At 52.2% G+C, this 26,580-nt stretch overlaps 10 protein-coding genes across 10 annotated transcripts; 5 read left to right on the forward strand and 5 right to left on the reverse strand.

The window, feature by feature from the left end:
• Positions 1 to 691: 691 nt before the first annotated feature.
• Aspvir_002549 (4-hydroxybenzoate octaprenyltransferase) lies at positions 692 to 1,756 on the forward strand (the record flags this gene model as incomplete). The annotated part of the gene is made up of 1 exon (XM_043274147.1): positions 692 to 1,756. One exon carries the CDS (start codon positions 692 to 694, stop codon positions 1,754 to 1,756), a length of 1,065 nt encoding a protein of 354 aa, XP_043130082.1.
• A 919-nt stretch (positions 1,757 to 2,675) lies between these two features.
• On the reverse strand, positions 2,676 to 3,321 carry Aspvir_002550 (uncharacterized protein; the record flags this gene model as incomplete). The annotated part of the gene is made up of 2 exons (XM_043274148.1): positions 2,676 to 3,098; positions 3,145 to 3,321. The coding sequence occupies 2 exons, from the start codon at positions 3,319 to 3,321 to the stop codon at positions 2,676 to 2,678; spliced, it is 600 nt and encodes a 199-aa protein (XP_043130083.1).
• Positions 3,322 to 5,004: 1,683 nt separating this feature from the next.
• Positions 5,005 to 6,150, reverse strand: Aspvir_002551 (hydroxyacyl-thioester dehydratase HTD2; the record flags this gene model as incomplete). The annotated part of the gene is made up of 2 exons (XM_043274149.1): positions 5,005 to 5,491; positions 5,543 to 6,150. The coding sequence occupies 2 exons, from the start codon at positions 6,148 to 6,150 to the stop codon at positions 5,005 to 5,007; spliced, it is 1,095 nt and encodes a 364-aa protein (XP_043130084.1).
• Positions 6,151 to 7,559: 1,409 nt separating this feature from the next.
• Positions 7,560 to 9,142, forward strand: Aspvir_002552 (uncharacterized protein; the record flags this gene model as incomplete). Its single annotated transcript, XM_043274150.1, has 2 exons — positions 7,560 to 8,945; positions 9,005 to 9,142. The coding sequence occupies 2 exons, from the start codon at positions 7,560 to 7,562 to the stop codon at positions 9,140 to 9,142; spliced, it is 1,524 nt and encodes a 507-aa protein (XP_043130085.1).
• A 198-nt stretch (positions 9,143 to 9,340) lies between these two features.
• Positions 9,341 to 11,469, reverse strand: Aspvir_002553 (putative long-chain fatty acid transporter; the record flags this gene model as incomplete). The annotated part of the gene is made up of 3 exons (XM_043274151.1): positions 9,341 to 10,501; positions 10,556 to 11,340; positions 11,439 to 11,469. 3 exons carry the CDS (start codon positions 11,467 to 11,469, stop codon positions 9,341 to 9,343), a joined length of 1,977 nt encoding a protein of 658 aa, XP_043130086.1.
• Positions 11,470 to 12,742: 1,273 nt separating this feature from the next.
• On the forward strand, positions 12,743 to 16,134 carry Aspvir_002554 (putative ATP-dependent permease ADP1; the record flags this gene model as incomplete). The annotated part of the gene is made up of 3 exons (XM_043274152.1): positions 12,743 to 14,371; positions 14,439 to 15,836; positions 15,898 to 16,134. The coding sequence occupies 3 exons, from the start codon at positions 12,743 to 12,745 to the stop codon at positions 16,132 to 16,134; spliced, it is 3,264 nt and encodes a 1,087-aa protein (XP_043130087.1).
• Positions 16,135 to 17,020: 886 nt separating this feature from the next.
• Positions 17,021 to 17,647, forward strand: Aspvir_002555 (cornichon family protein; the record flags this gene model as incomplete). The annotated part of the gene is made up of 4 exons (XM_043274153.1): positions 17,021 to 17,121; positions 17,180 to 17,335; positions 17,430 to 17,496; positions 17,555 to 17,647. 4 exons carry the CDS (start codon positions 17,021 to 17,023, stop codon positions 17,645 to 17,647), a joined length of 417 nt encoding a protein of 138 aa, XP_043130088.1.
• A 775-nt stretch (positions 17,648 to 18,422) lies between these two features.
• On the forward strand, positions 18,423 to 20,253 carry Aspvir_002556 (WD40 repeat domain-containing protein; the record flags this gene model as incomplete). Its single annotated transcript, XM_043274154.1, has 2 exons — positions 18,423 to 18,539; positions 18,628 to 20,253. The coding sequence occupies 2 exons, from the start codon at positions 18,423 to 18,425 to the stop codon at positions 20,251 to 20,253; spliced, it is 1,743 nt and encodes a 580-aa protein (XP_043130089.1).
• A 223-nt stretch (positions 20,254 to 20,476) lies between these two features.
• On the reverse strand, positions 20,477 to 23,821 carry Aspvir_002557 (EF hand domain protein; the record flags this gene model as incomplete). The annotated part of the gene is made up of 1 exon (XM_043274155.1): positions 20,477 to 23,821. One exon carries the CDS (start codon positions 23,819 to 23,821, stop codon positions 20,477 to 20,479), a length of 3,345 nt encoding a protein of 1,114 aa, XP_043130090.1.
• Positions 23,822 to 24,349: 528 nt separating this feature from the next.
• On the reverse strand, positions 24,350 to 26,264 carry Aspvir_002558 (putative MFS multidrug transporter; the record flags this gene model as incomplete). Its single annotated transcript, XM_043274156.1, has 6 exons — positions 24,350 to 24,693; positions 24,751 to 25,424; positions 25,483 to 25,516; positions 25,569 to 25,713; positions 25,771 to 26,028; positions 26,085 to 26,264. The coding sequence occupies 6 exons, from the start codon at positions 26,262 to 26,264 to the stop codon at positions 24,350 to 24,352; spliced, it is 1,635 nt and encodes a 544-aa protein (XP_043130091.1).
• Positions 26,265 to 26,580: the final 316 nt, after the last annotated feature.

Here is a 26,580-nt window from a genome sequence, read left to right on the forward strand (position 1 = left end):
ACAAACGTGCAGCTTCCAAGAACTCGGTTTAAAAACGCAAGGGCCAAGACTCGAAAGCAAAGATACAAGGCCTGTCTCACGAGGCGTCAAAGGTATCCGAGAATCAAAGTCTAGGATGGGATCCCGTGCGTGGCGCTCAAGGTGTTCGTCAGCAGACAGACGTCTGAGTGGCGTCTCATCTATATACGGTGCTCTTGTCTGAGATGCGCGGGATTAGTTCTCCCTTCCTCGAACGCTTGTAAGCCCACAGATGTCCTCAACATGCGCACAGACCAGCCAAATAAGACACACAGAGGGAATAATCTCTCGTCGAATTGAGATTGCCGAAACTCGCCGTCGGCTTGACTCTCCGCGATGAGGTTACCAACGGCAAGCACAGATAAATTGTCTCGGAACAGAGACCTTGACCAGGAACACGACTCTTCCTTCTGCACAGACTGAAGTACAAACTCGCAGACTTCCGAGGCAAATGACTTTCTGGGCTAATAGTGGCCGTGGCGCTGAGACTCTTTCAATACACGATCCGAGCACCAGGTTGCCGGGACGGACCATCAGGCAGACTTGTAGATATAAGGAGGAAGTCCCGAAGAACGAGATATTTCTGTTGCATTCATCTCGTCGACCTCGACACTCGAGAGGAGATAATTATCGACTTCAGATAACGGCCGCTAAGCATTCAATGCACCCTACAATGAAAGCAAATACCTGCATTCAAGAAGTTATGGGTCGTAACCTGGTCCTAACCAACGCAACCCCCGAATACGACTCTTTGCCATGCTCGAAATACACCACACCCAAAACTGGGGTCTTTGCTATATTGCCACAGAGCTGGATCCCATATGCCGAACTCATGCGACTAGATCGTCCCGCAGGCTACTGGGCCTTTTACTGGCACTTCGCCATTGGCCTTGCCTTGGCAGCCAGCATTGCTTCTCCGATTCTGTCGCCGCTGACTCTCATCTCTCTGTTTGTCTTCTTTGCAGTCTGGGTCATTGTACTGCGCGGAGCAGTCTGTACCTGGAACGACACTCTGGACCAGGATTTCGACCGCAAGGTGACTAGAACCCGAAATCGTCCCATTCCACGGGGCGCCGTCTCCACGGTCCAGAGCCATCTCTTCACGCTCGCCCAGATAGCCGTTGGAACGGCGCTGCTCCTTCCTTTGCCGCGGGGTTGCATGTATCATGCTGCACTCATGACCGCTATCCTGCTGGTGTATCCTCTAGGGAAGCGAGTCACGGATTTCCCGCAGGTCATATTGGGGATTGCGTTCGGCATGCCTATCTTCCTTTGCGGTGCGGCTCTAGATGCCGATCCTCTTCCACTGTCGGGCTTGCATCGTTTTGAAACTGAGGCACATGATCTGCGCCTGGTTGCTGGGGTGTGTTTCTACATAGCAAGTATCCTGTGGACGGTCATTTTCGACACTATCTACGCACACCAGGATGCCAAAGACGATGCCAAGGTGGGCGTCCGGTCGTTGGCTGTTCGCCTTGGTGACCGCACGAAGCAGGCATTGTCTGTTCTCGCGGCAGCACAGGTGATGTTGCTGTTTGCTGCGGGTGTGGCATGCAATTTCTCGGCAATCTATTTTGCAGGCAGCTGCATCGGAACAGCAGTCTCTTTGGCTGCTTTGCTATGGTTTGTGGATCTGCGGCACTCGGCGAGCTGCGGGTGGTGGTTTTTTCCGGGCTCTCACCTTGTAGGTGCGAGTATAGTCGCTGGGCTGCTGGGGGAGTATTGCTTCAGGTCTTAGAGACTCGCTCATTCTAGTTCTCGTTGACTAATCACGAGGAATGGCCGTCAGTAGTCTGAGTGGGTTTGGCTGTTGGTATATTTACCATATTAGGTTGTGACATATTTTGCAAAGCTACGCTCGATAGAATACAAGGAGACGCTCGCCAGTCAGCTAAATCTACATGCGACATTATGCCACGGTGGACTCCTTCATCAACATTGCCTGTCATTTTCACCTGTCAGAAGATTATACAGCACTCTGAGGCTCTTGTATAGTCTCAATCTCTCTTTCCCCTGCAGCAGTGGTGTTGAATTGCTTTGTTGTTGATGTTGTGGTCGTCTGAACTTCCGGGTCAAAAGACCATAATGACCTGCTCGTGCTTGTGCTCTTTGGCGTGTGCTTAACTTGAGTTGAGCCAGATTGAAGTCTCGCTTGATAGACATGTCGCATCCGGTAATTTTCGAACCAGTTTCCGTGGCACTCCGAATTATTTTCGCTGAATCGTCTTACGATGTACCGATCCCATAGCGGTTTCAAAGCAGGCACGCTGCCACAGGTGATGATAACAAAGATTTCAGATAAGGCCCAGACTGTTACGGAGTATAGACCCCCTGTTACTTTGAGGTTAGCGCTGCGAGGCATCCGTTAGAAGAAAGGTACTTCGTACATGTGAAGTCGGGGTTATTGCTGATGGAGTCCAGCTCGATGGTCTTGACAATGCCACATATTGTAGCCCTATGATGCATACCAATCAGCGTCTATCCGAAACAAATGCAACTAACCAAGGAATAATTCTCACATTGAGCCGAGTCCCAAGAGAATCGTCAAGTTGATTTTCTTTTTGCGACTGATGTTCATAGTTAAAAGAAATGTGGCCGGTATGATGGCCAGCCCCGCGTCTGCCGCGATATTCTCGCCTATCCTTTAAATCAGCGCATCATTCTCGTCTTGCGAATGACTTGTTCATGACCGTACTGCACATGAAATAAGCAAACTTGAGCTGTGTCCTCCTTTTCCAGCAGTTGGCTGAAATCCTTGGGTCCCAGTTGCCCTGCACCGGGTTGCACTGGACGAAGTTGAATATACAATTCAACACATTGACGAGCGTAGTGAATATGATGAGGACCCAAACCACCCATTTCTGCCACAAGCACTGCGGTCCGATCAAACGCAGAATGAATGCGCCGATGGATGCTTTGCCTGTAGCGTACCCTATAATATGAACACCGCGCAGGATGAAATTCAACTCCAGCGCTCGCACGACGGCATTCTCGTCCAGATAGTACACATGTCGGTAGCCTCCGACACTATCTTGGAGGGTAGCAATGATAATTGACCCGATGAATATTGCCTGTTCCCTCTATCAGCTCTCATCGTCCAATGGGATTTAGTCGGTGGTTCTGTACCAGCGTCAGAAACATCAGCCAGTCATCCCAACCGGTGGTGTGTATCATGAAGCGAGCATATAATCTCAGGAATACAATGACTGTTGCTATCCCTGCCTGCGCCCACAAGACACCCATCACCAAGGGCCCCCGGTCACCATCTCCTGGGGGTCGCCCGCCTTGTCCTGTCTCTAACATGAGGACAGTCGAACTTTCCGCGACTCATTCGTGGATATCCTTCAGCTGTGTGGACGATGAATTACGTGATCGGTGTGTGCGATAACGTTGTACCTGGAATATATGTTTGTATACAGTGCGTGAGGAGTTGGAAGCAACATCTTTCCCTCGTACAGATGGTCAACGTCGATGCTACCTTGAGCAGCCAAAGTCAGCCTTAGCTAGTCCATAAGTTCCTTATTGATAAAGTTCAACAAACCTGGACTCCTATGTGCCTCATGTTGAAAGAGCACATATGACTCTGATTCTGATTGACTCAAAAAGGATGATCCCTGGTCAAGGGCTGATCTCCCGATAGGCCATAGCGAGAAAAGATGTCAAGGCGTCAACTGACTGGCAAACGGGAACAAAGGCTGTAAGAATTGTATTCCAGTTTCTATGGCTGTATCCATGTCATGGACATAGTCAAGTGGTGATTTCGCGGATCCCATCAGCTGTTCCATGGGAAGGATGGAGGAACTAACAAAGAGTAATCGAAAAACAGCGACAAAGAAATGGCTGATGTTAGCTGATCTTGGTTTTCGCAACTTTCTTTATCCCTATCACGGTATCATCGCTCCCTCGCATTTAAGCTTTCTTTGTCCCTGCTTCCGCCGGCCAAATCATCACCTCGCGCTCGGTCATTGCTCTCGCTCAATGTGGATTCTGAGAGGAGCTTATTCGTCATCCTTTGCTCTAATTTATTCTGGATATCGAATCCTAGGAGACCTATCACTGAAAGAGACTCTTCTCAGGTCTCATGGACCATCTAGACCAGCGCTATCCCTTTGCTTTTGAGATGACCTACAATGACGGAAACAACTTACACCAATTCTTTAAGGCTATCAATGCCACTGCACATCATATACTGCTCGACAAATATCCGAAACATACCAAAGATCCTAGGAGCAACGACCTGGTTGGCTTCAAGTCGTTTATTGTGAAGCGGGGTTAGAAGTATACCAAAGATTCAGTGTTCCATCAACCTTTTCAGGATTTGAAATGTTTAACCTTGGTTGCGACAACCCCCTTCCGGCTCGGGCCATCCTACAGCGTACGGTCATCGAGGTTGCACCTACAATTGGCAGAAAAACATCCCTCTAACACCATCATATGACGGGGATATTTCAGTCTCACGTGCGGGTAAGAAAGCAAGTCTCTCATCTATACTGGATTCTATGTGGTATTTCCGAGACTTATGGGCACATCGCAGGGCCTGCTCCAGATGGTATGGTCCTCTTGGGTGGGCGCCTTGGGTTCTTTGACTGCTATCAAAGCCAGTTAGTGCTCATCAAGCAGGAAATGTACATTTTGGCAAGTTCTGGATCGAAGTTTGCTGACAGACTTGAAAGTAGCAGGTCCATTCCACGACTCCAATGCACTTTAACAGAGCGTCTTTACAGTAACGATCGCTTAAAGTGACCTAGTGCCTGATATTTCATAAGCACCAATCGGTAGGATACCTGGAGTGCTCAGTGCGATAACCTGTAGGGCCTCAAGAGGTACTCAAGGACATGATCCTCCATCTGCTGAAGCTCGCGCCAGAGCTCAGCCATTCCTGGGTCAAGTCTCCTCTAGTGCCACACACTGCAATATAAGCGATCCTTGGCCAGTAGTAGCCTCTGTATCGCAGATATTCACAGGGCAATTGATCAGCTTGGCGTTTTAGCTCTTGATCTCCGCCTTCATGGCCACTGTCATTCCATCAGGACCAATGACTTGCGCCTTGGCAACACCATCCTCATCCTCAAGGACAATCCGATATTCCTCTTCAGCATACAAAGGACTCGTCGCCCGGTAGGAGATACTCTGGGGAAGTATGAGCTCGGGACCTTCGCTGGTGAGCGTTGAAGTCCTCGTGTCGCGCCAGAGATCCAGAATGTTGATGAGGTTCAGTGGGCCATGGACGACAATATCCCTGTGGCCCTCTACGTCGCGAGCCCAAGGAAGTGAATAATGAATTTTATGTGGGTTGAACGTCAGCGCTGAAAACCGGAACAGAGTGACGGCCGTTTGCTTCATTGTCCGTGTATGGACGTTGCCTGTTGTGGAAGTCTTTGAAAAGGCCGGCCCAGAGGGTGTGATCGGGTCTAGTAGATTCGTTGATACTGATGATGATGGCGTTGAGAGAGCTTTGCGAAAGACCCAGTTCCTGGTACTGTTAGTAGAGTTCAAGAACAACACCGGTGGTCATCGTCCTCACCTTCTGTCCAACACAGCTACGCCAAGCTCATTTCGAAACTCCTTCTCCACCCCTACGACAATCATTTCCTCCCCCGTTCTGCGGACAATTTTAGGTTCCGCACTCAGGACCCTCGTCGTTTCCTGGATCTCTTGGCCTACTCTCAACGGATTAGGCATTCCCTCTGGACCGCGTGGCCATTGTACTTCGCCGCCAGCCCACATACGCCGAGTAAACGGTGTCTCGGGGTTGTACGAGACATCGGTGCCATCGGCGCCTAATTCACTCTCCAAGAAAGCTGGAGTGAAATAAACCAAATGATATCCCGCAGGCAGGGGAGTACCTTGCTGCAATGACGCCGAAGCGTTGGTGAGCACTGGTGAGTTGGGGTATAGAGTCGGCCGGTTTAGAGTGAGGGACAAGAGTTGGAGCTGGTTGGAATCAAGAACCTGAGTACGAGTCTGAGGTCCCAGGGAATCAAACCGAGCAAGAAATGAAGCGGCAATGAATGAGGCAGAATCTGATTGTGAGCACAGCAGACCATGCGTTGAGAATTGGCGCGGAGAGGGAGTATATCCTTTTGAGAGGAAACGGCCAGACTGGCAGACCAAACGAGTTTTTACTGACATTTCTGCAATATAGCTGTCTCTACAGGGGTATCAAAAGGATATGCCCGGTTTATGAGGTCATTGGCAAAGAATCAACATAAATATAAGCGAGCGAGCTGCGAGCAATAGCCGAGAAGCCGTCTCCAAACGTGGGGAGAAGAAAGCGGACCTCGGGTGCTTCCCCGAGATCAGTCTCGGTCTCGGAATCTGCTGGTCGGGCACTTTCCGAGTCACCGCAACCATTGCTTGCTCAATCCTCAAGGATCATCACCAACTGATTTTCTTCCGCCCAATGGAAATCTCCCAGCAGTATGGGACCAATACCTGGCTCAGGTCTCATAGACTTGATCTCGATTGGATGCAGGGTCTTGATTTTCCAGTCAGATCGTTCCATTGAGAGCGACTCTGAGGTGATCATGATGATCAGTTACTAGGTTGGGAGGATGTGACGCGTAACGCGGAATGGCAGATACGAATACAATGGGCAGGGTGCCTACTTAAAAGCTCTCGACCTGCCCATTTATCTGTTCTCTACATCTAAGGTCTAGGCCAGGGTCTACCTCGCAGTCGGGCTCTCTCTATTTGTTCAAGCGATGCGCCGTCGCATCTTCGGAGTTTGGCAGTCTCCTCCGTATCACATCTCGGGTCAAGGGCCTCTAATTCCGCCGTCGTGTTGCTTGTGCAGTATGCGTCGCATTACTCGACATAGAATCTAGATGTGGCGGAAAGATTCTATGCAATCAAACGCCTCATCTGGACTCACGTATCGACTGAGGAGTCTGAAGTCGGCACTCGATTGTTTATCGGAGTACCATCATGACATTCCTCAAACATATGGTGAATGTCACCCCCCTATGTCATACTGACCAGAATGAACAGAAGATGACCGAAGTTCGGTTCTTTTGACCCAAGAATGCAATCTCGAGTTCATCCCTGCGTGTATCATCCGAACACCCCAAGTGGCAAGTGTGCAAGGAACCGGGATCTGCAATTGGAAGAAGCAAGGAACTGAGCAGTCTCTGGTTAATTGCGTGTCCCTTGCTTCTATGCAGACGGCTGAATGGCGCCGTTATCATTTACGTCTTATCCTGTCATTCCCCTGTTGTCTACAGCCGAGTTGTGTAACCTATTCAAGGGGTCACAGGAGGCCGCAATCTAGGCCCTCTGGGCCTTCATTCTTGTCTTTTCTTGGGAGTTCGGACATGAGCGTATGTTGAAGCTGTTCGGCGACTCCATGTCACGTTTGCTACTTGCGACTCTGCACTGCGACTGTTGAGGGCCATGATGCAATTTCCCTTCTCGCGCGGGCATTTACCTATATATTGGTCGATGAAACTGTTGGCAATCCCTTGACCTGGTAGTACACCCATCCCAATGACTACATACCACTTTGTCATAAACTCGCTTTCTCTTCGTGACCAGTCTTTCCAATGACAGACCTCGAGCAGGGCTGTGTCCATGCAAAATACGATATCAAGACCGAGATCATTGAGATTCCGGGCGCCGTCAAGTCTACTTCCTCCTTTCAGAGATGGACCGTAGGGCTCTGTCGATTGGCAGGGGTAGAGACTCAAGGTATACAGCGAGTCGCAGTTGATTCGCGTCAACCTGCTGGTCGAGATGATTATACGCGAATCTTCCTACTCTGGCTGAACTCCTCCCTCACAGCCAACAACATCATCGTAGGCCTGTATGGGCCTTCATACTATGGCCTCGACTTAGGCACCGCATCCGTCTGTGGTGTCTTTGGGAGTATACTGGGAAGCATCGCGGTGGCCTATATGAGTACCTGGGGACCACGCAGCGGCCATCGCACATTGGTGGTAACGCGATACTTTCTCGGTTACTATCCAAGCAAGATCTGCTGCCTGCTCAACATGCTGACGATGCTGGGCTACGGCATGGTCAATTGCATTTTGGGTGGTCAGATCATCTTCACTATTTCCAATGGCCAGACGCCCGTCACCGTTGGCATTGTCGTCGTCGCCGTCCTGACCTGGTGCATTGCCACCTTCGGCATGAACCTTTTCCATCTCTGGTGCCGTTACGCCTGGGTCCTCTCGCTCTCCGTGCTCTGCATCATGATCGGCTGCGCAGGTCCAGCATTCGATTCCGCGGATCGTCTCTCCCCCGACCTGCCCCAGGACACATCCGCGCACCGCCTCTCCTTCTTCTCCCTCTGCTTCGCCTCCGCCATCACCTGGACCCCCTCCAGCGCAGACTACTTCGTCTACTTCCCCGCCAGCACCAGACCCATCCGCATGTTCCTCTCTGCCGCAGCAGGAATGGGCCTCGCCATGGTCCTCACCACCATCCTGGGCATCGGTCTAGCCACAACCCTCTACTCCAATCCCGCCTGGATGGCCGTCTTCGCCGACTCCCCAGGCGGCCTCCTGGCACTCTCCTTCTCGGGCCTCTGCGGCTTCGGCAGCCTCTGCGCCGCCATCCTCGTCCTCACCGCCGTCTCGAACAATATCCCCGCCACGTACTCGGCTGGCCTGAACCTCCAAATGCTGGGCAAGTGGGGCCCGCGCATCCCCCAGCCCCTCCTGACAACCCTCGAGGTGGTCGCGTATACCGTCTGTGCCGTGGTGGCGCGCGCCTACCTGCGCGACATCATGGAGGATTTCCTGCCCCTCATGAGCTACTGGATCGTCGCGTGGTTCGGGATCGTACTGGAGGAGGCCGTCCTGCGAGCGTACCGCGATAAGGGGGCATATGATTGGGAGGCGTGGGACGATGCGACCAGGTTACCCAGTGGCTGGGCGGCGGGCGGGAGCTTGGTGGCGGGTTGCCTTGGGGCCTTTCTAGGGATGGTACGCGCCGTCTTTGTTTCCTTGGACTTGGGTCTTTGCCTTGCTGACGTTCTTCACAGGACCAATCGTTCTTCAGTGGGCCCATCGCTCAGACGCTTCCTGACGGCTGTGATCTGGGGATGTGGCTAGCGTTCATATTCGCTGTTAGCGTGTATCTTCCTCTCCGGGTGATTGAGTTACGGTTTCTGGGACGGTGATCCATGCCCTTCTCATCGTTGAAGCGTACTAGACATAAATGAATTTGACTACTATATATAAACGCTCATCATAAAGTATAACAATATCACTAGTCCGATGAACACATCGAGGGCGAGAAAGGAGGGTCGCGCAGGGTATCAAGGCAGGAAATGACCGCTACTGAGTAGGGGGTGCATGGTAGAAATGGGAAAGGAAAATCACAGCTTGACTTGTCCGGAATGCAACCGGTTCCAGTCCTTCTGCTCGAACGGGACATATGTGTTCCCCTGTAGCCAGTACAGCTTATCCTTGCCGCCGACGAGCGCAGGGTCCACGCCCTCGGTGCGCAGGACGTGTTTCTGCTGCTTGTTGTTGCCTGTCGCCTGCATCTCCGACGTGACGCGGAGGAACAAGGGAGCCGCGAAGCGAGGCAGGTTTTTCAGGACGTGAGCTGCAAGCCTGTCGAGGACTTTCTGGGACGGCTCAGCAAGTTCGGACGGGTTAGCGGCTTGTAACTGCTGGTGGAAGACGATGGCGGCGCAGCCCGCACGGCCGTCGTGGTTGGGCAACGCCACGCCGTAGACATTGGCCTCGTGCACGTCCGGATGCGTGCCCAGGACTTCGGCCACCTCGCTCGTGGAGATATTCTCCGATTTCCAGCGGAAGGTGTCGCCGAGCCGGTCGGAGAAGTACCACCGTCCTTCCTGATCCCAGCGGACCATGTCGCCCGTGCGGAAGAATGCGTCGCCCTTGCGGAGGACGTCTCGAATGATTTTACCTTCCGTGGCCTTGGAGTTCTTGAAGTAGCCCTGGAATTTGTCCGAGGGGTCGTTGGGGTCGATTGCGTAGAGTAACTCGCCGGGCTCGCCGTGGGGAACTTTGCGGCAGAGTCCCGTTTTTGGGTCGCGCCAGGGCTGCTGAGACTCGTGGTCTACCTCGACGACGGCGAGGCCGCCGCCCAAGATTAGTTTGCTCAGGGCGCCGTTTCGGCCGATAGCTCCTGCAGTAAAGTCGTTGGAGGAAAGATTCCATGATCCGGAGGTGCCTTCGGTTGCGGCATAGAACTCGGCAATCGTGGGAATGTTGAACCGCTCCTTGACCCGATTCCAGATGTCGGGTCGCAGGCCGTTACCGAAGATGACCCGGACGTTGTGCTTCTTGTCTAGGTCTTCGCCCGTGACTGGGTCGAGCTGAGGCGGCACGGCCAGGAGGTATCGTAGTGTTTCACCCACATACTGGACGATCGTTGCGTTATTCTCACGGGCTTCTTTCCAGAAGCTCCTAGCGGAGAATTTATGGCCGATGACAAACGTCGATCCACCCATCAGACAGGACACGAAACCAAGGATGGTTGCAGAAGAGTGATAGAGAGGCATGCACTGGTTTTGTCAGCGTTTGGCCACAGTTGATAAGTGTAAGGCAGGTCAACGTACAGTGAAGAAGCGGTCCGCTGGCTTTATGCCCAACCAGTTGGACACAAAAGTGCTGCCTGACCAGCATTTCATCCAACTGACAATGGCGGGTTTGGGAAGTCCAGTAGTACCACTGGTATAGATCAACATGGCCATATCACGCAAGACTGGGCCGCTGCGCGCTTTGTCGTCCTCACGGACAGCCTCGGCCTGCATGACCTGAGCTTCCACATCCGGCGTGAAAAAGACCACCTCCACAGCACCTTTGTCCTCGCGGAAGTCGGTGGAAGCGAAGATCTGCAACTGCTCTGGCGGGAAACATTCGCGCACTTCGTCATCAACTATCAGGAGCCTGGCCGTCGACGTGCGAACTGAATGTGTCAACGGTTTTCCGGTCAGATTGTAATTGATGAATGCTGGCACAGCGCCGATGCTCCATAGACCCAGCAGAAGGAAGATGAATGTCGATGAATTCATAAAGTCCACAGCAACTATCTCCTTGGGCTTGACGCTGTGCACTGTCTTGAACCAGTTCCCATAACGCAGAGCAAGCTCGTATGTTTCATGGAAGGACCAGGTACGACCATTGTAGACAATGAACGGCTGGTCTTTAGTTGCCGGGGAGAGGGCATGGCCCTCGAGGACGTAGAATAAGTTGAGGCGATCACGGCGCTGTGCCAAGCTAGTTTTTACGGCGATCTTCAACAGAGCCTTGATCAACGTCATGTCATAGAAGAGTGAGTACTTGGCGTTCAAGTAGGCCAGCGTCGTGGCGATGGCTGGCGCGGAGAGAGAGAGGGGGACATCTTGAAGACGTAGAATCAGTATTATTTTTATGACAGAGTCTCTTGAATCCCAGAGATGACTTGAGACTTCGAGTACGATCGCCTAAATGAAGACATACCTGGAAGAGAAGGGAGCGGAATGGGTAGCATTGTGAGGGAGAGGAGCAAGAACGACTGGATAGAACAACTGGTAGTACAACGGCTAAGTCCAAATACAACAGGACAATCACCCTATAGAAGAAGAAAAAGAAGAAACAGTCTAATGGCTAATGGGAATAGAAAAGAGGGGAAATATAAGAATGAGGGATGGGGATGTGCTGATGTTAAGTGCGTGCACGAGCTGGAGGCAACATGTTGATGCCTCGGTTTGGCGGTTTGGCTGGATCCGGCAGTTATGAACTTATGATCACAGCTATGCTGCAATTAGTGAGCACTGAATAATAATGAACAGCCATGTCATTGAGAGCAGATGTGGATCCCGTCTAGATGGCTTAAGAGTCAAGTATGATTTGACATCTTGCTTCCTCATTCAAGATTGAAGACAACTGAGTTCCTGGAATAGAGAGAAGGTCCTTTTTCTATCTTTTTTCCTTGATGTATAATCACATGTGCATAACCATGTCTATTCCGAGACCTCCGTACCCTATATTATGCGCAGGTACACAGACCCCCATCCACAGTTACACCAGAAACAGACTCATAAGTGATGAGTACAGTATCTGATTGCGTCCAGCCACTAATATCTAGACAATGACTTAGCCATGCATCAATCCATTTCATGTTTAACTTCTTCCGCTTCTATTCTGCGCAATCGCTGCTTTGACTTTGGGCCAGGTACAGGTCACGTGGACCGGCCCGTCTCCGCATGAGGAGTTGAAGTTGATAGTAGAGCAACCACCTGAGGGAAAATATTGATAATTCTCTCGAAAGAGCAAAGATAACCATAGAAATTAATTGTAATCCACGAGGGTATTTAAATCCATGAAAGTACCTTGACGCAGCTGTGTACCTGCTCATGCACTGGGTTTCTCTTCCCCTCTCTGGCGCTTCTCTTCTCCGCCTTTTACCCGCCCGAGCCAAGGCTACAAGGCACCGCCTGTCGTCATCCGACACTGTTACTAGGGAGAGTTTAGGACCCAGACAGATGGGCGTGTTCCAGGTCCAACCTCTCCATCTCTCCTTACTCCATCTCCAACGCCCTCTCCATCTCTCTCTTTTATATTCATCGTTGATACAATCATTGAATCTGGCTTGTTAAAACGACCTTTTCCTGATCGTCCTCATTTTGTTTCGATTCACCAAATGCTGGTTCTTCTTGCTTGATATACTCGGCGGTCGGCGATAACACTGGGAGCTCCGCCTGGTACTCGGTCGCTCCAAGGAAAACGTCCCTTGATTGATCTTCGCATACAAATAAGGCATCATGCGTTTGAGACCTACAGTACGGCTCTCCTTAGCCGCTCTCCTCTCGTTAAGCGCATCAACTACATCAGCCCGCAGCAACTACTCCCAGTCCGAGCTACTTCCCCCGCTCTTCTCCGCGCTCGATGACCGACCTCCCGAATGTCCTCCGTGCTTCAACTGCCAGCTCGATGCTTTCCAATGCGCCCAATTTGCGCCTTGCAACAAATTCAACGGCAAATGCATATGTCCGCCTGGCTTTGGTGGTGATGACTGCTCGGAGCCGGTCTGTGGCTCTCTAGCTGACGGGGAGAATCGAGCGCCGCGAAAGGGCGAGTCGTGCGACTGCAAAGAGGGCTGGAGCGGTATTAACTGCAACATTTGCGAGACGAATGATGCTTGCAATGCGATGATGCCGGAAGGTGAAGGAGGCGTCTGCTACAAGCAAGGCGTCACGGTCAAGGAGAATTCCCAGATGTGCGACGTGACCAACCGCAAGATCTTGGACCAGCTCCAGGGCAGAAAGCCCCAGGTGACGTTTTCGTGCGAGGCCGACGACCACACCTGCAACTTTCAGTTTTGGGTGGATCAGAAAGAGTCCTTCTACTGTGCCTTGGACACCTGCGAATGGAATTTTGAGACAGGCTACAACCAGAATAAGTCTACGTACAACTGCAAAAATATCAATTGCAAGTGTATTCCAGGACGCATGCTTTGTGGCGAGGAGGGTTCGATTGATATCGGAGAATTTCTTGCGCAGGAGATCAAGGGTCCCGCCTCTTTCCGAACATTAGCCACTGAAGGTGGCAGTCCGGAGGACGGAAGCAAGTTTCAGGAGCCGGCAATGGATGACCTGATCAAGAGCGTCTTCGGGGACCCTAGTATCTTTTTGAATTGTGATGCTGGCGAGTGCTTGTATCATACCGATGTCCCAGGATATGTGCGCCCGATCAAGCAAATCAATACCCCTCTGATTGCGGGTGTCATTGCGGGCTGCGCGCTCTTTGTCGTTGCTGTCATTCTGGGCGTGTGGTACCTCTCCCGCAGATCCTACCATGGACGAATCTATCTTCCTTTATCCGACGACTCGGACGATGAGGCCGCCAGACTTCTTGCAGACCACAAGCCCGCGGCGTTGTACTGGGATAATGTGTCTTACTACCTCAACGGAAAGGAAATTCTCTCTGGCATCCAAGGCGCTGCGCACCCTGGCGAAATTACAGCTATCATGGGAGCATCCGGTGCAGGAAAGACAACCTTCCTAGACATTCTGGCTCGCAAGAACAAGCGGGGTGCGGTGCAGGGCGACTTTTACATCAACGGAGAGAAGCTCAGTGATCAGGACTTCAAGAGCATGGTCGGCTTTGTCGACCAAGAGGACACTATGCTGCCAACGCTAACGGTGCATGAAACTATCCTGACCAGCGCATTGCTGAGACTCCCTCGAGATATGAGTCGAGCCGCTAAAGAACAGCGTGTATTTGAAGTCGAAAAGCAGCTTGGAATCTACCCCATTAAAGACCAGTTGATTGGATCCGAGGAAGGCAGAGGCCGAGGCATTTCTGGTGGAGAGAAACGCCGAGTCGGGATTGCCTGCGAACTCGTCACCAGCCCGAGCATTCTCTTCTTGGACGAGCCTACCAGTGGATTGGTAAGAGTTCCCCAAATATGTTGTGACCGCAGTTTTTATCTGTTTATTTGCTAATGGTTTTAAATAGGACGCTTTCAACGCTTTCAACGTTGTTGAATGCTTGGTTACTTTGGCCAAAACCTACAATCGCACAGTCATTTTCACCATTCACCAACCGAGATCGAACATTGTGGCGCTCTTCGATCGTCTTATTCTCCTAGCTCAAGGAAAGACCGTATACTCGGGCCCTTTCTCAACATGTCAGCAGTATTTCGACGATTCAGGCTACTCCTGTCCTCCGGGCTTCAATATTGCGGACTACCTTGTGGATCTTACCATGCATGCTAGCGTTACCCGGTCACATGAAAATGGACATGAGAGGCCCTTCTTGGACGTGCAACCCCCGAAGACTGCCTCGAGTAGTTTGAGAGCGGTGAAGTCGGTTGCGAGCGCCTCCAACGCGAGCATCGAGGACAGCATTGAGTCCAATCGACGACCCAAGAGTAGACGACGGATCTCTCTCAAGCAGCGACAGGATAAACAGCTATACTCGCGTAAAAAGGACCACGAAGCGCCACCGACACCAAAGACCGATGAAGAAGACGGTGGTGAAGTATCGGACAGCACCCAGCAATGGCTTCGCCTCTCCCGGCAACAGGGCCATGTTCCACCCCAGGTTCTGGATGACCCTGATCAGTTGCCACCTGCAGCCCCTGGCCCAACCGATCTGGACATCCTGGTCGCCAACTATGCCTCTTCTGATGTTGCTCGCTCGGTCCATGATGAGATCGTTGCGGCCGTCCAGAAAGCTCACGTCGCGAACGGTTCTACGAACGCGGAGATCATGTCAGGAGCTGCTACAGGTCATGCAAAGAGTTACCCAAGAGTCAGCCTTTTCCGCCAGTTTGTTATCCTCTCTCAGCGGACATGGCGCAACTTGTACCGGAACCCGATGCTGATGCTTACACATTACGCGATCTCGATTCTCCTGGCAGTGCTGTGTGGATATCTCTTCTACGGCCTGACGGACGACATCAAGGGCTTCCAGAACCGCTTGGGTCTTTTCTTCTTCATCTTGGCTCTGTTCGGATTCAGCACGCTTACCAGTCTGACTGTCTTCTCCACGGAAAGGCTCCTGTTCGTCCGAGAGCGGGCCAATGGCTACTATCATCCCATTACCTACTTTACCGCTAAGGTGGTTTTCGACGTCGTGCCCTTAAGATTGATACCTCCGATTATCATGGGGATCATTGTGTATCCCATGACCGGACTGATCCCTGCTTGGGGAGAATTCTTCCGCTTCATCCTGGTGCTTGTGCTCTTCAATTTGGCTGCGGCTAACATTTGCCTGTTCATCGGTATTGTCTTCCGTGACGGAGGCGTGGCCAACTTGATCGGCAGTCTCGTTATGCTCTTCAGTTTGTTGTTTGCCGGTCTCCTGCTCAACCATGATGCGATCCCGAAGTCCGCATTGTGGCTTCAGACTGTAAGTTTTCCACCCTATTCTACTCTCGAGAGTGTTTTGAGAAATGCTAACGTACCACTAGCTGTCTATCTTCCACTACGGTTTTGAGGCACTAATTGTGAATGAAGTGACCTTCTTGACGTTGATTGACCACAAGTATGGACTAGACATTGAAGTTCCTGGTGCCTCCATCTTGAGCGCATTTGGGTTTGATACCCTGGCGTTCTGGCCGGATGTCATCGGACTGGCCATCATCTCCGGAGCATTCATCGTGATTGCCTACGGAGCGATGCATTTCTTGCTCGTGGAGAAGCGGTAAATAATCTGGCTATTTCACCCTTGTCGCGTTGACGATGACTGGGTCATCTGAATCGCCTAGGATCGATGTTTCTTCTTGCGATGCATAATCACACATCTGTTATTATTGCTTGTGATGTTTTAGACGGACATATGTGACTCTTCCTTCTGTTTCAGGGATGGGATCTGTGTCGAAATGATACGCTGGATGTATATATATGATTGCTGAACGATGCTGTTTCTTGACGTTGTCGATCGAAGACGCCAGATGCGGATGGAAGCACGTGTTCCGAACGTCAATTGTTTGACTGAGAGAATCAGCATCAGCTATGCTGGTTGTAGCATTAGTAGAAGCAGTAGTAGCCTGAGGAATTCATCTAAATGAATAGATAGATAGTTATATCAGCATCTGATTCATATTTCCACATATTATTATGTGAGCAGCCCATCTCATCGACCTGTTCTCTTACTCCGACTGGTTAGATCATCACTCCGCACAAACCACCACCACAGCTCCAACCTCCTGCGTCAGAGTCTTCTCTCCGTTTGCCTAGGTCATTCTCATGCTGTGAGATTTCAACACGGAACCTTTAGATCGATCTACTAGTCTACCACTCAGATCATCTCTTCTTCTACCCTAATCATTTGTGCTATCAAAGCTTCCAGTCTAGTCTAGGCTTCTTTCGGCCTCACCGCCCGCTCGCTTCTCCATTCCGGCTTTTCTGAGCGGAAGAATCCACCCCCAACTCTGCTCTCTCTACTCCGTAAACCCCTCCACAGCCCACAGTCCACAGCTCCAGACCTTATTTCCACCAGCTTCCCCGTTCTGCCTGTGAGCTTCGAGCATCGGCTCATCCTCATCTTCTTCCTCTCCATCACCCTCTCTTAGAAACAGTCCAATCAGCAACATGTCCGGTGAAGCGTGGCTCTACCTGTTGGCGGTGCTCATCAACGCCGTCAACCTGTTCCTGCAGGTCTTCTTCACTATCATGTACAGCGATCTGGAATGGTACTTTCCCCTCTGAAGTCAATTACGACACACAAGCTAATCTGGTTACTTGCTGCAGTGACTACATCAACCCCATTGACCTCTGCAACCGTCTGAACGCCTACATCATCCCCGAAGCCGCTGTCCACGCCTTCCTCACTATCTTGTTCATGATCAACGGCTACTGGCTCGCGCTCATTCTCAACCTGCCTCTGTTGGCGTTCAATGCCAAGAAGTATGTTTCGCCCGGAATAGGAGCCCCCGATGGGAGGTTTTGGGTCGGGCCGCGAGAATCGGGAGACCAGGCTAACCCGTCGTTCTGTTTCTAGGATCCTTGACAACCAGCACCTTCTCGATGCGACTGAGATCTTCCGCAAGCTGAACGTGCACAAGAAGGTAGATAGGCACTTGCATCTCGTCACATGGGGAGGGTTCGGCTAACGAAAGACAACAGGAATCCTTCATCAAGCTGGGCTTCCACCTCTTGATGTTCTTCTTCTACCTCTACAGCATGATTGTTGCTCTGATCCGCGACGAATCGCACTGACTTCGTGACAAGACGGAGTATGCGATGCGTTACGGCCGTTCCCCTTGAGGAGTCACTGATGCGTTCGCTGTCTTTTCTCGTACCGGGGACGAAGTTAGATCCCTAGACCTCAGTGCCTGCCTGATGGGTGTCGATGCGTTTGCCTCGTCAAATACCTGTCCATGATCAGTGATGAAACTCTGGCGGGCAGAGTTGAACGATTGGGCGACCGCCGAGATCCAAGCAGCGGGTATAAGATGCAATGTTGGGTGATGTCAATGATTGTACGAGGTGTGGTGATGATATATGGTTCTTGATCCTGACCAACTGCTTATGGTGATGGTTAGAGAGAGGACGTATGGAGGAAAGGGATGGCCAAGATGCCACGATGCTGTAATTGTTGCTTGTGATGTTCATTTGCTATTTTTCATGGCTGTTGATGTCTGTAATGCTGTATATACCTCTCGAGCGGTTTGACAATAAAGAGCGTACGATACCCTCCGGGTGATGTAACTATTAATAGAATAATAGGAAGATCAAGTATATATACGCCAATTATTTGATACCCAATACGAAGAATGGATGTCAAGTTGTGTAGTTCCGTGGTTGGTCTCATTCCTTGCGTCCTTCCGTCAGTTTTCGCTGATGGTTGTCTCGTCGCCCGTAAAATTCCAGACTCGCCAACTCTCCGTAGCGGCTTCGACTTTCCCAGAACCACCAACAGCCATCCACCGTCCGACCTAGTTTGAGACGTTTATTTACTCTCATTCCATCGCCGGAAGGATATATCTCCAATATGGCATCATTATTAGGTGCCGCCTACGAATCCAGCGACGATGACGCCACAACGCCCCAGGTCGCAACGGCGACCCCAGCGACCAAGGTCGTCGCTGCGCCCGAAGTGAACACAGAGGTTTGGTCCCTTGAGCAGCCAGATTTTATCTTCTTTTAAAAATTTGGTCTCCTGTTACATCAAGGCTATAGAACTAACGATCCCATAGGATCCAGTGCACATGCAGATGATGCTGGCTAACACCACGTCGAATGCCCTCACGTACAACGCAACATATGACGATCTCTCGCGACCGTCGCAAGGGCCGGCAAACCCCTTCAAGCCGGCCGGCTCCGCCAGCGGCCTGAAACGCAAGAACGTCCCGACCGGATTCGCCGAAGAGGCCGCCATCAGCGAGGCAACGTTCGCCGCACAGCACCGCACATTCCAGAGTCTGGGTTACACGCGGAACCCCTCGGCGCCGGACCAGTTTGTGGGGAATCTGAATAGTGCGGCAGAATATGGAGGCCGAGACGTGATCCAGATGAAGCCGTCCAAGGAGGTGTCTGCGGCGCTGCGCGCCAAGCGGCAGAAGAAGGGCGATCCCAGCATCGTCGAGGGCGAAGGCGCGTACGTGGGGCCCTGGGCCAAATATCAGGACGACGACCGCCTCTATGAGGAGGAAGCCGCCTTAGCGGATCAGGAGCTGGGAACGGATGAGGAGTTTGTGGAGGAGGACGAGGAGCTGGCGCCGGCTCACATGCCCGCCATGAGCAAGGCGGCGACCGAATACCAGGACGACGCGTCCAAGGTGGAAACGACCGAGTTCCACGGCAGCGAGCAGTTCGACTATCTGGGCCGGACGTACATGCATGTTCCGCGGGACCTGGACGTCGACCTGCACAAGGAGGTCGGCAGCGTCAAGAACTACGTGCCCAAGAAGCTCATCCACACCTGGAAATCGCACACCAAGGCCATCACCTCGCTGCGCTTCTTCCCCAGCGCCGGCCACCTGCTTCTCTCGTCCGCTGCCGACGGCAAAGCCAAGATCTGGGATGTGTATCACTCCCGGGAGCTGCTGCGTACCTTTTCGGGCCACTCCAAGGCTATAACAGACACGGACTTCCACCCGTCAGGCAAGACCTTCCTGACAGCCTCCTACGACCGCCAGATGAAACTCTGGGATACCGAGTACGGCAAGTGCATCGCGCGCTTCTCAACGGGCAAGACACCGCACGTCCTGCGCTTCAACCCGGGCGCCGACCACTCGCACGAGTTCCTGGCCGGCATGTCCGACAAGAAGATCGTGCAGTTCGACACGCGCTCCGGCGAGCTGGTCCAGGAATACGACCACCACCTGGCGGCCATCAACACCATCACCTTCGTCGACGAGAACCGCCGCTTCATCTCCACCTCGGACGACAAGTCCCTGCGCGCCTGGGAGTACGGCATCCCCGTACCCATCAAGTTCATCGCCGAGCCGTACATGTTCGCCCTGACGCGCGCCGCGCCCCATCCAAACGGCAAATACGTCGCCTTCCAGTCCGGCGACAACCAGATTGTCGTGTACGGCGCCACGGACAAATTCCGGCAGAACCGCAAGAAGAGTTTCAGGGGTCACAATAACGCCGGGTACGCTGTTGATGTGAAGATCTCGCCGGATGGCCAGTTCATCGCGTCCGGCGACAGCGGCGGCTACGTCTGTTTCTGGGACTGGAAGACGGGCAAGATGTATCATAAGATCATGGCCGGTGGGAAAGAGGGCGGTGCCACCACGTGTCTGGACTGGCATCCCCAGGAGACGAGTAAGGTGGTTACGGGTGGATTGGACGGCGTCATCAAATACTGGGATTAATTCTTCGTCTGGGTTGGTTGGTTGGTTGCTGGCATGGCATGCTATCTGTGTATATTACCAGGTTTACTCGTCACTAGAACACGGTTTGCGTGGCACCCAAAAGGGTATGATATTTTTTTTTATTCACCTAATCTATCTACCATTACCCGTCGTAAGATGCAGAGATGCAGACCACTCGTAGCAGTAGCACGTGTTTTCCTTATATTATACAAGAGATACAAGGCTAAAAACTAGCCATTTCAATCCAGCTAGCCACAAACGCCAACCTGCGTCCCCGGTCGGCCGCCATCCGGCGAGAAAACTCCTCAAAGTTGAGCTTGGCGCCTGTACCGCCGCGCTCCTTCGCCTCCCGCTCTATCTGGTTCAGGTACGCCCAGCGAGAAAGTGTCAGCGTGGATGGAGGAAGTGTAGGACCATGACGTCGCGGGAGGGAGGACGATGAAGATGCACCTGGGGGAAGAGGTTGAATGGGTGAAGGAGGCATCTTGGGTGCGGTGGCTTCGGCATCAGGTGACGAGGATGGTGCAGGGAAGGCGGTGCTACCCGGTTGAAGACGGAGCTCTGCCGGAAGATCCTGCTGCTGTTGTTGCAGGTCGGTTTGCGAGAGAGAAGTCATAGGGACGAAGAGTGAGTTGTCAAGGTTTGGAGCCGGTACGCCGGGCGTTTCACATGGAGGTTCTGGTTCTTCGTTCGGCCGATACTGTGGTAGTGTCGGATCGTAGTCTGGCATGTCACGAAGTGAGCTGGCTTCTGTCGCGGCTTGAAGTTCCGGCGTCAAGGAGCGCGCGGGCTCATTCGCTGCCGCGGTTTCTTCAACTCTCTCCTCGACAGGAGCAGAATCAACCAAATCGTCGTCTCCTTCAGATTCGGCGAGGTGCACAGGTTGTACACTCTCAGGGCTTCCCAGTGTTGGACGCACAGATAAATCGGGGCTAGGTTGAAGCGGTTCCAATTGCGGACTTCGCAAAGAATAACCTGTCCGATTCAGGAGTTCCTGCAGTTCTTCGTCGGTTGCCGTCCCACCCTCCTGGGCCATCCGTTTCTTAGGATCCATCATCTCCGTAAGTTCGATCTCGCGAGCCCAGATTTTGCGCTCTGTGCGGGTCCGATAGGCTTCCATGAGCAGATCTTCCTTTGGCTTGAATAAGATGTCAAGAAGTTCGTTGAACCCCTGCTGCGTTACCTGATACAAGATCTCCTTCCCGACGTCTTTCTCGACCTCGGGGATCTCAAAGCCACCCCACCGCTCGCCTACAGGGATACTGCGAGACGAAGTAGAGGGATTCGACCTGATGTCATAGTCGTCGGTGACATCGTCCTGGAACCGCACCTTGGACGACGATCGAGAGCGGGGGGATGGAGGGTGGGAATCGAGAGCTGAAGGGTGGCCGGGAGCATCCTCATCCTCGGACAGATGGTCAACATCAGGATCGCTCACATAGCCTTCGGGAGCAGTGGCACCATCTTCTACATCCGTGTAAAAGGCCCTCCGTCTCCAGCGCTCATCAATGCCATCCCTGCGAACGTCCGTCAGGAGTCTATGATGGTCATTACGCATTCTACGGAAGACAACATCAGCGACGCGCTCTCTGTCCTCAGGGTCGGTGACCTCCTGAAGAGGGACAGGAGTTCCGAGAGCGTTGACAATATCCTGCTCGAGAATATTTTCTGCGCCGGGCCAGTCACTAGCCATTGAAGAGCTGGACCCGTCTTCATCGGAGCTTGCATCTTCGTCGTCATCTTGGTGTGCATCTCTTGCACGAGGAACATTCGAATCTTGGCGGCCGGAATCTGTGGCAGTCGAGTTTGCCGGCGCAGCCAGTTGTGCGGGAAACAGAGACCCTCTGGATCCCCATCTGGCCCGGACAGCTGCCTCACCTACAACAGCGTGTCGGTCACCGGTGTCGTTGCCATCTTGACGTAATACGCCGTGGTTATCCACGATTTCAAGATCTCCCTCGGAATTCAAGTGCTTCCCTTCCCCGGTCCTTGATGGTTCCCCGGAAGGAATACTGCCAGGGAACGCCGAGCTGACGGGCTGACTCCCAAGCACGACATCTCGTGCTCCTCCCTCGAGGAAGTCATCTTCCATACCAGCAATCATATCGCGAGTTAGCTCCCTGCTGAGAGCGTAGTATGCACGGAAAACCCGCAAGAAATCCTTGCGCTCCACGTAGCCGTCTCCATCGATGTCGTAGCCACGGAATACTCGCCGCAACCTTTCATCGTTGCTCTTGTTATTTAAGCTAGCCAAACCTTTGAGGAATTCCTCAAACCCGATCAATCCATCATTGTTCGTGTCATAGAATGCGAACATGCGGTCGTAGATGAGGCATGGCGGCGGAGGACGGATGGAAGTATGCGGCACAAAACATCGATCAAACGTTTTACGATCGATAGCCATGCACAACTTGTTCGGGTCGTCTGGCCACTCATAGCTCGCTAAACACCGGAACTGGTCCCAGAGAGCGTCCAATTCAGTGTTCTCGAAATTGGTCTCCTTCATCAAACGTTTCGCCAGCGCGCGTGGCAGGCTGCGGGGCAGCATGGCTGGCTTCCCGGGGTACGAGACCGGCTGCGACTGTCTGGGATTTCCTAGGAAGGGCGCCGGAATCCGAACTTTGTAGAAGAGATGAGTTTTGATGTGCACCTGCATCGCCTCACACGTCTCGCACAGGTCGTAGTCAATGCAATTCGCGCACCGATACCGTATGCCTTGAATAGGCATGGCACCGCAGCTATTGCACGTCACTCCTCTGTGGATGTAGCCATCTCGTCTAGACTGATCCTCCGCAATGTGATATAGCAGATTCAGGAGGTTCTGGCCTTCCTGCGCCGGAGACGACTCGTTATTCCCTTCCCGCCAAGAGAAGACGCTCTGATCGTCGACCACTGTCTCCCCGCCATCCAAGTTCTGCAAGGGGACCGACTCCTCGGGAAACGTAGACGTAGACAGCGTAACCCTCTCTCCATTCTGGCGCCTCCGTCGCAGCTCCTCGCCGTAGTTGTCATCCTCATTGAACCGTGCCAGCGCCCTCTGGATCCCTGTAAGCGAAATCCCCCGCCGCTGCAGCTGCTCGACGAGATAGCTCCTCTCCGCAGTGCCTTCCTCGATTGTATGGGCCGACGGGAAGTCCAGAGCGAGGAACGACTCCAGGAATGTCTCCTCCATCATCTCGCGCATCCGCTCCGCATGGGCCTGCGGGACGCCGACTTCCTCCATCAGCTGATCGCGCGTAGCCAAGAGGGATGGGAGGAGTCCGCTCTCCACGCGGCGTCCGTCCTCGGTCTCAATGCGAAAGGTGCCGTACACCCCATTCTGACGTTCTAGTTGCTCTAGATGAGCTATCGCGCGGTACGATGGTGTATTGCTGACATCGCTTTCGTCGGGTCCGGTTCGTCTTCGGCGGACAGTTCTTCGGCGACGTAGAGGGGTTTGGGGCGATGAGGGGAAAAGGATATTATTGTGAATGTATACCAGAGCGTAGGCTGCGGCAACACCTGTGAGAAGGTAAAGAGCTGGACGATACCGTGTCAAGGAAACTGGTCGTGATTGGGACTCCGACATGACGGAGCAGGCGGCTTGCAGCTGCTGCAGAAATTAGGAGTTTGGTATCATTATCATCACAGTTCATCAAAATAAGAACATAAGAGTATTGAACCACACGAAATTAATGCGTAAGGAGCGGATATTGAAAGGTCTCGCATAAATATAGCTAGATAGCTGTGTTTGTAGGGAAACAGTAGCGGCGGCTTTGACCGCCTAGAAAGATTGGACCGATTCTCGTCACTTCGGGCAGGCGAGCAACAGAAATGACGCATAGATCTGTCTGATCAAGAGCTTCTACGTTGAATACCATGACAAAGTGAAATGTACGGAACCAGAAGTAAACAATATGCATTTTTTGCCCTGACTTCGTCACAGGGTTTGCGAGGTACTAGGTATCTATATATCGTCATCACATCTATCAACATCTACTGAAAGCCCGAGATGCACAATTCCCACATTGCTATCGTGTGTATCATCTGATAGTCGTCTTCTCCATCGTTCCATACCGTCGATTGATTTACTCCAGGGACCACGATCGAGTTTCGATTACCGACTCAGCTTGCTCTCTCGAATGAAGAAGCTGCTCACGAGAGCGAAGAAGACGACGGCAACCATAAAGGCAAAACCCTTGTTGGTAGCCCACCCGTAGCAACCTCGCACAATCCCGCCAACTGTAGGATCGAGAGTTTTGATGTAGTCCAGACTCTGTCTCACTCCTTCGACAATACGATCAATGTCTTTGCTATCACGCAAAGCGGATCTGAGCTGACTGCGCAGGAGTTGTTGAACCACAGTGGAGGATAACGACACACCAATAACCGAACCTAGGGAGCGGAAAAGGTACGAGCAGGCGGTAACAACGGCCTGGTCCTCAGGAGTCGCGTTTGAAACTAAAAACATTAGTTTAACAGGGTTTCGGGGTAGCAAATAAGGTAGGAAACACTCACTCAAGGCGATCAACGTGGTTGTGACACCGATCCCGTTCCCAAAGCCACAAAGCATCATTCCCAGAATCATAGGGGTAAGGCTCTCGGCAATCCCACCCGTGAAAAGGTAGATGGTGGTCAGACCCACTGTCAGGAGGCCGTAAGCAATGATGGTTAGCCAGTAGTACTTCCCCGTCCATTTCATGATATAGCCAGCGAACAAAGAGCCCGAAACACCGGCTATAATACTCGGCAGGAGGCGCAGACCAGAGACCGTAGCAGACACACCATCGACAGCTTGAAAGTACAGAGGAATGAAGAAAAGTCCCGCAAGCCAGCCGCCAAAGCTAAAAAAGTTGCAGCTGTAGCTGGCAAAGAAGGTTCGGTGGAAGATGATATGACCAGGAGCAAACGGTTCAGCGGCGAAGTAGACCTCGATCAACACAAAGAGGACGAACATGGCGAGAGAGATACCAAGGGACGCGATGGTTAACGGCATCGTCCAGGAGACGTTACTGCCTCGATCAAGCCCAAGGAGGAGGCTGACTACTGCTCCAACGAGAGCAAGCGCGCCCGGAAAGTCGATGCGGCGCAGCTTGGTTTTCCAATGGCTATCCTCTTGAACAGGCAGATCTAGCATGATCGTCACAGCCAGGAACGCAAGAACACATAGAGGGACCTGAGCGAGAAAGGCCCTGAGAACATTGTTAGCACAACTCGCAATCTTAAAGACGGGTCTTATGATGAACATGCCACCGCCAGCCAATATAGTCGGACAGTATCCCTCCTGGTCAAACGTCAGCAAAAGTAGCTTCAAGTCAAATCGAAGCAACTCGAACCTAGCGGAGCACCCGTTCCCGAGCCAGTTGCATAAATAATGTTGATGATCCCTTGCCAGACTCCTCGATCTCGAAGGGGAACGATATCACTCATCAGGATGCTGACCACAGTGGTCATGCCGCCCCCTCCAATCCCTTGGAAAACCTTGATGTCTCATCAGCATCATTGCAGATCTCACAGTCATACTATGGGCCGTCTTACACGAGCAGCGATCAACTCATGAATGTTTCGCGCCAGACCGCAAAACAGACAACCAAGACCGAACACAAAATACGAGAATAAGAGACATGCTCGTCTGCCAAAGATATCGGACAACTTGCCATACAATGGCTGAAAGCTCGCCAAAGTGATGAAATAAGAGGTAGCCACCCAACTGGTTAGATTAAGGGCTTTCAGGTCGGAACCGATCTGCCCATAACTGGCCACAATGATCGTCTGATCGGCTGCAGACAGGAAGATCTGTTTCCAGCAGCGTCAGCAAAGATAATATTGCTGTTATAGCTCATAAGACCTACACCGACGGAAACAGCAGGTAGAATGTATCGAAGGTTGTGCGTCGGCGCCAGGTCATCCTTCGAACGATCCGCCTCGGGATCCCGAAGGATATTGTTGGTAATTGCACCATTGATGGGAGCATTCCCACTCTGCGGACCCAGCAAAGGGGAAGTCTCTGTCGGAGTTCTCTCTGGAGACATCTCCTGAAGCCTGGTATGTACCACAATGGATTGAAACGAGACACGACACAGATCAAAAAGGGTGAGTCCATGAGGAGTAAGTCGAAAACGAAAAATAAGTCACGTGATGATAAGACACCCCCACTGACTCACGATGACAAATTTAAGCGTCGGGAATGGAGCAATCTCTTTCAACATGATTGGTTCTTTCGGCAATCTCAGACCATCCGGCTATCCACTCCAGAGTCTCCAGACTTCAGTTCCCTTATTTGGTTGCTCCACTATCAACAATAACAGCGCCTTATCTGTCTCCTCGGACTTCCACATTACAGGTAAA

The sequence above is a fragment of the Aspergillus viridinutans genome (assembly GCF_018404265.1).
Source record: "Aspergillus viridinutans IFM 47045 DNA, scaffold_12, whole genome shotgun sequence".
NCBI classification, from domain to species: domain Eukaryota; kingdom Fungi; phylum Ascomycota; class Eurotiomycetes; order Eurotiales; family Aspergillaceae; genus Aspergillus; species Aspergillus viridinutans.